This window comes from Ahaetulla prasina, chromosome 4 (genome assembly GCF_028640845.1).
Source record: "Ahaetulla prasina isolate Xishuangbanna chromosome 4, ASM2864084v1, whole genome shotgun sequence".
NCBI lineage: Eukaryota > Metazoa > Chordata > Lepidosauria > Squamata > Colubridae > Ahaetulla > Ahaetulla prasina.
The window spans coordinates 21,036,127-21,047,675 of record NC_080542.1 but is presented as its reverse complement, the minus strand read 5'-3'; the positions used below and the strand labels follow the sequence as shown (position 1 = coordinate 21,047,675).

General features: G+C 48.0%; 1 protein-coding gene across 1 annotated transcript; it reads right to left on the bottom strand.

The window, feature by feature from the left end:
• Window positions 1–1,618: 1,618 nt before the first annotated feature.
• On the bottom strand, window positions 1,619–6,153 carry LOC131197645 (uncharacterized protein K02A2.6-like; the record flags this gene model as incomplete). Its single annotated transcript, XM_058181972.1, has 3 exons — window positions 1,619–1,743; window positions 2,359–4,098; window positions 5,955–6,153. Coding segments are annotated over 3 exons (2,064 nt in total), but the record flags the coding sequence as incomplete, so codon positions are not given.
• Between the last annotated feature and the right edge of the window lie 5,396 nt (window positions 6,154–11,549).

Below are 11,549 nucleotides of genomic sequence, written 5' to 3'. Positions count from 1 at the left end.
TCGGCGGGAAGGTTGGGGAGCTCGACAGACTTGAGCTAGGTGCCCTTCTTCTCGCACCGACATGTAGCGCCTTGAACTTGCAGTTTTGGCGCTGGTGTTGACCTCCGCAACTTCCGCATTCGTCCGGTCTTCTTTGCCGCATTTCGGTTCGACAAACCCTTCCTCATCCTCACTGTCGGATTCGGTCTGGATCTCTTCTTGGTGCACCGGGTTGATTTTGTGCTCGCCTTCGGTGTGAGTGGCTGTTGCAGGGTCTCCGCCGCTTGGGTGGACATTTCATGTGCTCTGGCTTCGTCCAGGGCGTTTGCCAGCGTTAGATTGCTTTTCGATAGCAGTCGCCTCCGCAAACGCATGTCTCTGACCCCATGGATGAGTTGCTCCGGCAGCGCCTCGTCTAGGTCTCGGTACCCACAGTCTTTGGAGGCTTTCCATGAGGCGGCCATGTAGTCGCCGATGGTTTCGCCCTCTCGCTGTCGGCGCTCTCCAAATTCAAAACGCCGCACGTATTTGGACGGCGTTGGCGCGAAATGGTTTTTTAGCAGTGTTTGCAGAGTTTGCCACGATACTGATTGTACCGGCGTTGGCTCTGCCAGGGCTTCCGCGATGTCGATGACCTCGGGACCGCAGTGGCTCAAGAAGTATGCCCTTTTGCGGTTGTCTGGAACTCCTTGCAGTTCATTTGCTTCTAGGAAGCTTTCGAAACGGGTCATGTACGTTCCCCATTTCTCTCTGGCTGGGTCAAACGGCGCGGGCGGAGTGTAACTGGCCATCTCCGCGTTTCTGCCCTGGGTTTGCTGGGTTCGGTTCTTCCGTGCTTCAGCTCGGTTCTGGTGCTCCTTAGCCTCGAAATCCCACCTTCGTCGCCAGTGTTAAGTTCGGGAAGTAACGAGGCTGGAGACCAAGGTAGTGACAACAGCTCTTTAATATAGGGTGAACCCAGCAAGCTGTCTGGGGAAAAACCTCTCCTTATATACTGTTCAACCGGCGGCCTCAACCAATCAGCAACGTGCTTGTTTCCCGCCAAAACATTTAAAGATACATAACACTTTTGTTAATAGGAGATGTTAGATTCGGGCAATAACGAGGCAGGAGACCAGGATAGTGACAACAGCTCTTTACTATATGGTGAACCCAGCGACTCGGGCTGGGAAAACCCTCTCTTTAAATACAGTTTAGCCGGAGGCTTCAACCAATCAGCAACGTGCTTTTTTCCCGCCAAAACATTTAAAGATACATTACACTCCTTCCCTCCCAGAAAACACTTTACCATTATTTACATGAAATTTACATATTATTTTTCGACGTAATCACGCAAGTAGACTGGGCGTCTCCTGACTCTTTCGGACCTGCGCAATTCATTCTCTGGGAGTGAGTCGAGCTGACCGGAGGGACTGTCTGTTCCTCTCAGCTCCTCCTCTAGGCCATCCGGCCCTGGATTATTTGCAGAGTCGTCCCTGCTGTTTTTTGACGGAACCTGTTGGCGTCGCTGGACCTCCTAGGAGTCAGATAAGTCCCGCGTTTGCCCCGGGTTTGAGTCAGCTGTGGATTCAAACATTGTATAGTCAGGGCCTGTTTCGTCTAATTCGGGTTGTTCGGTTATGCGTTTTCTTATTTGGTCTATGTGGCGCTTCCATACCCGGCCATCCTTTATCTCCACTAAGTATGATTTGGGACCTGTTATTTCTAGGATTTTTCCTGCTAACCAGGTCGGGCCTTCGCTATAGTTGTGTGCCCACACTAGGTCGCCTATTTCCATCCCTCTTGTTTTACCGAGTGCCCCCTTGTAACCGTTTGGTGTGTAGTTCGGGTTTAAACGGTCTAGTGGGCACCTGAGCTTCCGACCCATTAATAACTCTGCTGGGCTTCTGCCAGTTGTGACACAGGGGGTTCTGTGTTGGACGGCCAGGAAGGTATCGATTTTTGTTTGCCAGTCGCCTGGCCTGATCCTTGACAATGCCTCTTTTGCGCTCCGAACGGAACGTTCTGCAAGGCCATTCGTCGCAGGGTGGAAAGGCGCCGAGAGGACATGCCGGATGCCCTCTTCTGCCAAGTACCCCTCAAACTGGGTTGCCGTGAATTGCGGGCCGTTATCGGAGACTAACGTGTCGGGCAACCCATGGGTTACAAATAGGTGCCGTAGGACTGAGATCACAGCCTCGGCTGTCATGGATCTCATGAGAATGATTTCCAGCCATTTGGAGTAGGCATCAACTACCACCAGAAAGGTTTGGCCGTGGAAGGGGCCGGCAAAATCGATGTGGATCCTCGACCAGGGCCCTTGGGGTCTCTCCCATTCCCGAATCGGGGCCGTTGGGGGTAGCGGTCTGGACTCCTGGCAGGCCTGGCATTTCCCTACCCTCTCAGCAATTTCTGAGTCCATTAAGGGCCACCACACATAGCTTCTCGCTAGACCCTTCATCCTCACTATCCCTGGGTGACCTTCGTGAAGGAGATCCAACACCCTTGTTTTCAATCTCTCTGGGATCACTACTCGATCCCCCCATAGCAGGCACCCCCCTTGAGCCGAAAGTTCCCCCCGTTTTTTTACAAACTCTTTAAAACGCTCGCCCGGCGCAGCGGGCCACCCTCTTTGTACCCAACCAAGTACAGTTCGTATTGTAATGTCCTTATACGAAGCCCGAGCCACCTCTTTGGATGTGACTGGGCCAGAGTCCAAAGAGTCAATTAGCAGAACTGGTATCCCTGGAGTGGGGTCTTCAATAGTCTCTGGTAACGGGCATCTGCTCAGTGCGTCTGCGTGCCCTAATTCCTTTCCTGGCCGGTGTAGCAATTTGTAAGAATACGCTGCCAGGAAGATAGTCCATTGGGTCAGTCTTGGCGAAAGTGCCACGGGCGTTGGGCGGTCGCCTGCCAGCAGACCTAGCAAGGGTCTATGGTCCGTGATGATTTCAAAATCACGACCGAATACATACTCATGGAATTTCTTTACCCCTGCGACTATAGCCAAGGCTTCCTTATCAAGCTGGCTATAATTCCTTTCAGTTGATGACATGGTTCGGGAGTAGTATGCAATAGGGGCTTCTGTGCCATTAGGCAACCTGTGGCTGAGTACAGCCCCCACCCCATAGGGAGATGCATCGCAGCTTAACACTAGTGGCAGCGTGCCATTGTATTGGATAAGAAGGCTATCACTTGTTAGGAGATTCTTTACCCCTTCGAATGCTCTAGCTTCCGCCTTTCCCCAGGACCATGCAGCCGTCTTAGCTAACAATTTGTGCAGCGGCTCTGCTACTGTTGCCTTATTCCTTAAGAATACTGCGTAGAAGTTGACCAGACCCAAGAATGCCTGTAACTCCGTTTTGTTCTTTGGAACCGGGGCCTTCCTGATGGCCCGTACCTTGCTCTCAGTGGGGTGAATCCCTTCCCTGTCTATCCGGTAGCCCAGGAATTCCACAGACTCAACCCCGATCTGGCATTTGTTTAGTTTAACCGTGAGACCGGCAGACCGGAAAATGCCCAAAACTTTTCGCAGCCTCGCCCCTAATTCCTCTAGGTTTTCAGCGGATACCAGTACATCGTCAAAGTATGGTACCACCCCTGGTAGGCCCTGCAATAGCCGCTCCATCAGGTTCTGAAATAACCCTGGAGCCACACTAACCCCAAACTGTAGTCGGGTACACTTGAACGCCCCTCTGTGAGTCACAATTGTCTGCGCTTCGGCTGTGCTGCTGTCTACGGGCAGCTGTTGATATGCTTGGGCCAGGTCTAGCTTGGCAAAAACTTGCCCTTGCCCCATTGAGTGCAGTAAGTGCTGTACCACCGGAACGGGGTAAGCACTCTTTTGCAACGCTTTGTTAAGCGTTGCCTTGTAGTCAGCGCAAATCCGGACCGATCCGTCCGGTTTGACTGGTGTGACTATAGGGGTCTCCCACTTAGCATGGTCAACTGGCACTAGAATTCCCTGGTTTACTAGTTTGTCCAGTTCCCGGTCAATCCTGGGCTTTAGGGCGAACGGGACCCTTCTAGCCTTTAGGCGGATAGGGGCAACTTGGGGATCTAAGTTAAAGGATATAGGGGTCCCCTTGTACTTGCCCAGGCAGTCTTTGAAAACGTCCCCAAACTCCTTCATGAGTGCGTCTTTGAGGTCGACTTCGTTTCTGAAGATTCCGGTGAGACGACTTCCGGTGTCCAGTGGCAACGGTCGTCTGGAGGCGCTTCTCCTGCCTCCAGTGCCCGAATCCGGCCGCCGCCGAGGCCCCTAGGGGCCAGGTGTTCCGAAAAGGACACCTGCCGCACGGACGGCTCGCCAGGGGTCTCCCAGCCGACATACAGGACTGGGGGGACCGATGCTGGCGCGTCCTAGGCTCGGCGGGGTTCGGAGGCCACAGGCCACGGCCATTACTTTGGTCGTCGCCTGGGCCGCTGTGCCCGGTGACACCGGGGCTTTGGATTTATAACTGCAGCAGCCTGGTGGTGAACAGGGAACGGAGAAGAATTGAGGAATGGAGAAGGGAAGGGGATATCGGTAAACGCGAGTGGAGTGCTCCGGAGTGCGGGGGGGTTTTTCTCCCCTGCGGCTGGAAGGAGCACGAGTCATTCTGGAGAGAGGAGAACTTAAAATAAGAAGATTACCGGTTTTGTGGAGCTCTGGAGAGAAGAGGTGATGGAGAAATTTAGGAGGGAGGTTTGAGGCCCCTCCTCTGGGGAACAATGGTGCCGTCCAGCTTCCGCCTTCACTATGAGAATCTTGATGACATCACTTCCCTTCGGCCTCCTGGTTGACTAACTGTACTCTGGACTCGTTGCTCCTGTGAGTGCCCCCTGGTGGATCCGGAGGAAATTACAAGGATACTGTGCTTGCCTGAGGATTTTGAAATTTTTTTTTTAAATGGCAAAAGGTCAGAGACCAACTGCTGGAGAGATGGAGAGAATTCTGGAAAAGTTATCCAATATGGACACGAAACTGGATGATTTGCAAAGAGGCCAACGGAAATAAGAGCAGAAATTGTGACTATCCAAAAGGATTTAAAGGATACTCAACAAGTCTCAGCAGAAAACAAGCAGAAAGTGGAAGGTCTGAGGGTGAGATGCGGCAGTGCAGAAAAGAGAGGAGACGACAGGCAATGCTGTGCTTGGACTACAGATGGATAAAATGTCTTATTTCCTTAGGTTTCAAAATTTGGAAGAAGTGGACCAAGAAGATTTGAGAGATGTTGTGACTAAATTGTTGGGAGAATTTCTTGGGAGAGGTGTTGACTTTATGAATTGGGATGTGGATCGAGTTTATAGAGTTAATTCACAATATGCACGCACGCATGCAGTTCCCAGAGAGGTTCATGTCAAATTTGTGAGAAGAGAGACGAGAGATGAAATTCTTAGAAAACATAGGAGTGGGGCACTGACTTATAGGGGCAGGGAGATAGCCATTCTGAGGCAGATTCCCAGACAGGTACGTGAAATGAGAAAGAAATATTACTTTTTGTCAAGCAAATTGTACCAGAAGGGAGTAGGCTTCAGATGGCTGATGCCAGAGGGATTGATGATTTTCCGGGAGGCAATTACCAAACAAATTAGTACAATTGCGGAGGCTGCGGCCTACGTGGAGGAACACAAAGCCCTCCTGGAATTAGATGACCCAGGAATTGAAGAAGGGGAGGTTATAGACCATGGGGCGGAGGCGGCTGGCGCTGTTGCGGCCCTGGAGGTGGGTCAGGCTGGACCCAGAGTTCTGAGATCCAAAACTAGGAAGTGACAAAGATATTTGGTATTGTGTTGGTTTTCCTTATTCTCTTCTGTATGATATTCTGTTTATTCTTGACCCTTCTTTATTGCGTATGTAAGATTTGTAAACTTAGCTACTTCGTGTCACCTGCTTGCCATATGGCTGTTGTATGTGTTTAAAATTTGAGCAAAATTCTTATCTTGTATAAGAAAAATGAAAATTTACCATACCTGATATGTATTTGTATAAACCTTTTTTGACCAATAAAAACTTTTTTGAAAAAAAAAAAAAAAAAAAAAAAAGATTCCGGTCACTCCCATGCCCAACGCTCGGAACCAGTCCAGTCCTAACAAGCTTGGCAGGGTCCCATCGACGATGGTGATGGGCAGAGTTTTCTTGTAGTGTCCATACTCGACGTGGACGGACGTTACCCCTCGAACAGGGATGCGATTCCCCTGGTAGTCCTGTACTTTTAGTCTTTGTGGTTGCAGCTTGCGCTTTGCGATGGCGGGTAAGGCTCTCACGAGGTTGTCCCAGGACATGATCGTGATAGATGAGCCGGTGTCCACCTCCAATCGGCACGACACCCCCTCAATCTTTGCTTTTGTGAAGATTTTCTTTTCTATGCGTGTTGATGCGTGACCCACTCTCACGACAGTTTGATTCAATTTCGCGCCTTTTTTAAACTGACCATTCGCGGGCCGCTTCGTCGTTCCCGCGCTCTATTGGCCGGTTTGAATTTTTGGCGGGAAGGTTGGGTAGCTCGACAGACCTGTGCTAGGTGCCCCTTCCTTTCACATCGCCGACAGGTTGCATCTTTAAATCTGCATTGCTGTCGTTGGTGTTGCCCTCCGCAACTCGCGCAGTCACCCCGGTCGTCTTTCTCCGGCCTCCTGGTGTGGAAGACTCCTTCCTCGTCCTCCCCCTCCGATTCGGCCTGGACCTCTTCATTGTGGACCAGGGTTGATTTCGCACCAGCCGTTGGTGTGACCTGCTTTTGTAAGGTTTCCGCTGCTTGGGTGGACATCTCGTGAGCCCTGGCTTCGTCCAGGGCATTTGTCAGCGTTAGGTTGCTTTTAGCCAGCAGCCGCCTCCGCAAACGGATGTCCCTGACCCCGCGGATGAGTTGCTCCAGCAATGCCTCGTCCAAGTCTCGATACTCGCAGTGTTTTGAGGCTTTTCTTAGGGCGGCCATGTATGCACTGATGGACTCGCCTTCTTGCTGTCTGCGCTCCCCGAATTCAAACCGTTGCACATACTTGGATGGCATCGGTGCAAAATGTGCTTTCAGCAGAGTCTGTAGAGTTTGCCACGGTACCGACTGTACCGGCGTTGGCTCAGCCAGGGATTCTGCGGTGTCGAAAACTTCTGGACCGCAGTGGCTCAGGAAATAGGCTCGTTTCCTGTTGTCGGAAACTCCTTGAAGTTCGTTTGCTTCGAGGAAACACTCGAAGCGAGCCATGTATGACCCCCATTTCTCCTTAGCTGGGTCGTATGGCGCTGGCGGTCTGTAGCCGGACATCGCTGCTTTCCGCCCTTGTTTGCTGGGTTCGCGTCTTCCTGGTGAGTTCAGCTCTTTTCCTGGCGCTCTTAGCCTCGAGATCCCACCTTCGTCGCCAGTGTTAGATTCGGGCAATAACGAGGCAGGAGACCAGGATAGTGACAACAGCTCTTTACTATATGGTGAACCCAGCGACTCGGGCTGGGAAAACCCTCTCTTTAAATACAGTTTAGCCGGAGGCTTCAACCAATCAGCAACGTGCTTTTTTCCCGCCAAAACATTTAAAGATACATTACAGGAGACATGCCTCCCTGCCCATCTGTCTGTTAAAATAAAGTTTTGCTGCACTATTCACATCCATTCCCAGTAAAGATGTAATATTGCGGTTACTCCCCACCAGATTCACTCTCAAGAAATTTCCCATTTTTTGAGGGGTTTTTTTTTTGCAGGATAGGTGAACAACCTTCCTAGAAAAGTTCTGGATTGCAACTATCTGATGTTTAATTGTCAAGACTGTGCATGGAGAACATGTGAAGTCCAGAGGCATTCTTGCAAAGAGAGAACATTGCTCGCAGGGGCTGTTTGTTTCACACCATGAAAGCTTCCAATTTGTTGATTGATGTTGGTATCAAAGGAATCAATTTAAAAAAGCAGGAGGGCAGGAATTCAAGGTGGGCATCAAAATATTATACTACATTTTCTCTCTCTTGGTAACCTGCTGAAGCAAAAAACGTCTACCTTAACATCTAATTAACCCTGTCCTGGTAGGAATTTCTCCTATCAAAAGTTGGCACCATTAAGCAATAAAAAAGAGATTGAAGAGCAGTCAGATATCTGATTTCCATTTTGCAGGCATGGAGGTGCAGTTTTATGGCCCTCTGATTTACTTTTGGGAGAAGCCAAAGTTGTTTCCTCCTCCTCCTCCTCCTCCTCTTCCTCCGTCTCCTCCTCCTCCTCCCCCTTCTCTTCTTCTCCTTCTTCTTCCCAAAATGGAATGGATAGTGAATAGTAGTACCAGAATTTGCTTTCCATTAGAAATTCAGGATAGTTCCTGCCTTTGGGGATCAGCTATTCGAAAGAACCAGCACTCACAGACTAATGCTTGGTAGGGCAGTCATGAAAGTCTTGGAAATGACATTCAGATGCTGTGTTGGGTCTACAGCTGTAGACCAGTGGTGAACTCCAATTTTTTTAACTACCTGTTCTATGGGCGTGGCTTGGTGGGCATGGCAGGGGAAGTATACTGCAAAATCCCCATTCCCACCCCACTCCTAGGGGAAAGATATTGCAAAATCTCCATTCCCACCCCACTCTGGGACCAGCCGGAGGTGGTATTTGCTGATTCTCCAAACTGCTCAAAATTTCTGCTACCGGTTCTCCAGAACCTGTCAGAACCTGCTGGATTTCACCCCCACTGTAGACTCACTTTGGTTAGTGGTTAAGGAACCAGGGTAGAAACCAGAAGATAAGTTCTAGTCTCGCCTTTGGCATGAAAGCCAGCTGGGTGACCTTGAGCCAATCACCAGGAGACTGTGAGATCTGTGAATCTTGCTTTAGGTATGAAAGCTGATGGGTTACTTTGGGTCAGTCATTACAGGATTGTTGTGGGAGAAATAGGAGGGGGAAGGAGTATTAGACGTTCACTGTTTTGAGTTATATAATAAAGGTGGGATGCAAAAAATAAATAAAAATGTTATAAATAAAAATAAATAAAGACCAGAATCATTCAGGCAATACTTTTCCCCATGCCTCTCTACAGAAGTGAAAATTGAGCTTTAGAGAAGCAAGATAGATACAGTATGGAAGAGCGATAGGGGTGCTTTTGAAATTTGGTGCTGGAGAAGATTCTTGACAGTGCCACAAATGGTTAAGGAAATGAACAAACAGATCATTGAACAAATCAACCCCAAGTTCTCACTCAAAGAACAAATGACTAGGCTCAAATTACCATGCTGTATTTTGGAGATATTATGCAAAGACCTAATTCTCTGGAGAAGCCCGTCATGCTGGGAGCGTTGGATGGAAAGAGAAGGTTTTAGTGGCCTGCAGTAAATTATATGGGCTGTTATAGTGGTGATTGGAACCCTGTTGGAAGATATACAGATCTGCATTCTGGAGAATATCTATGTGAACACTAAAAGTCAACACTGAATTGATGGTTTATAATAAAGTCAAAGCTTTCATTGTCTCTTCTTGCTGAGCTGAGACATACATAAGGGAAGAAGGATTTTCTGCTTCTCCTGCTGTTTTAAAATGTCTCATATGACTAACTGTCAGGGCTGTGGTTTCAAGCAGAGAACTTGGATCAGGTCCTCCTGGGTCATGGAAGTCACTTAATGATGTTGGGCTAGCTTCTGTTTTTTTCACATAGCTTAGCTCATCAAATTGCTCTCAAAATAAAAGAGCTAAAAGTGATATGGAGGATAAGGAGGCGTAGAAATAAATGCTTAGGTGCTCAGACAGAAAAAAAAAATCAAGGCTGTTAATTGATAGAAAAAGAAGTGATAGTCCAGACCAGGAGTGTCCAACCTGGGCAACCTTAAGATCAATGGATTTCAACTCCAGGAATTCCCCAGCCAACATGGTTGGCTGGTGAATTCTGAGAGTTGAAGTCCATTGGTATTAAGGTTGCTGACATTGGATACCATGATCTAGACACAAACTAGCTTAAATGAAGGTACAACCAAGGGAAGGGAAGAAGAATGTACATATTCTGGTTTGGTTTTGTGCAACCAAACATTCCCATCTATAGATATAGATCTGATTCTAGTCTAATGTACATTGCAATTAGGGCTCCACAACAAGGCCCAATGCGGGTGTCATAACACTGATGGGTCAACTATCACCAGATGTTCCTGGAGCCACCCATTAGAGATAAATAGTAAAAACTGAAAATATTTATTTTGAAAGTGGTCAGCACCTCACAAAATGACCCTTATCGCATGACATTTCCACATTGTCAATTTCTCTTGTGATTTCAGACAAAAATACCAAAATCTTGGGAGGCCTTCAACTATTGCAGAAAATGACACAATGGTGCCTAGCAACTGATGTTACCAATTCTAAATAGCTCACTTGGTCTTCCATATACAGAGACGATGCTTGGAATTTGTAATGCAAGAGATTGTTTGCAACCCTACAGGAGCTTCCATATGGATCTTCACCTCATTCTTTCTTCTGGCTGTAACCCAAAAACGCTTTGCTAACCATTTTTAAAGGCCATACTCTCACACAATTGCCTTTATCTCATTCTTGGCTAACCACTAAGAGGATCTAAATGTATCTTCTATTGTTCCTATGTTACAGAAGTGTTTGCTGACCATGTGCAACTCTTCATTGGTGATATAAGTGATAACAAATTTGGGGTGGGTGGGTTTGCCAAGTTTTCACTTATTTATTTAACTCCTGGCTTCATTATTTGTATAAATAAATCAAGGCAGTGAACATATCCAATACAGCTTCCTTCTCCTATTTTCCCCACAACAACAACTCTTGTGAGGTGGGTTGGGCTGAGAGTCACTGGCCCTAAGTCACCCAGTCAGTGTTTTATGCCCAAAGTGGGACTGGAACTCAGAGTCACCTTGTGAATGTCTAATGAAAAGCAAAATCTTGTACTAATATTCAGTATCTGTTCCCTTTTGGCTATTCACCCCATCCTAAAAAACAAACCCAAGGAAAGCCAACAAATTTGGCTCTTCCTAAAGGGCCATCAAATTTACATTTCCAAGCCCTGCAAAATGGAAAACAGATATCTGACTACTTTCCAATCTGCCTAATGTGGGACTAGAACTCACTCTCTCCTGGTGATTGGACCAAAGTCATCCATCCGATTTATATGCCTGAGGTGGAACTAGAACTTACTGTCTCCTGGCCTCTAGCCTAGCTTGGTGCCTTAGGCTTGATTTAGACTTCTGCATCACTGCATGTCAGGGAAATTGTGTGTCAGTTGTTTGGGGATGGTTGCATAGCTGTTGCAATTATACTTCTGTGAATGTTAACGTTCTGGCAGGGGGATTCTCAAAGAACAAAGCACACAAAATGTAGAAGATACAAACCAATGAACATGCAGGACATGCATCTCACACAATGCATAGTTGAGATTTGGAAGATGTGTGGATCGGCCCATCTCCAACCACCTGCAATCTACACTTACCCATTAATCCTTTGGCAGGATAAATATGCACTGAAGCCTATGCACAGCTGTGGATAAAGGCTCCTACTGAGAGTGCTGCAGATGTGTCCTCTTCTATCCACTGGCTGGCCACTGCCCTAAATTGGCCATTTGATCTGGGCTGCTGGAGTGCCTAGACACTTGCCTTCTGTAAGGCCATCTTCCTTCATAATACATGACCTGTCCTTTGCAAA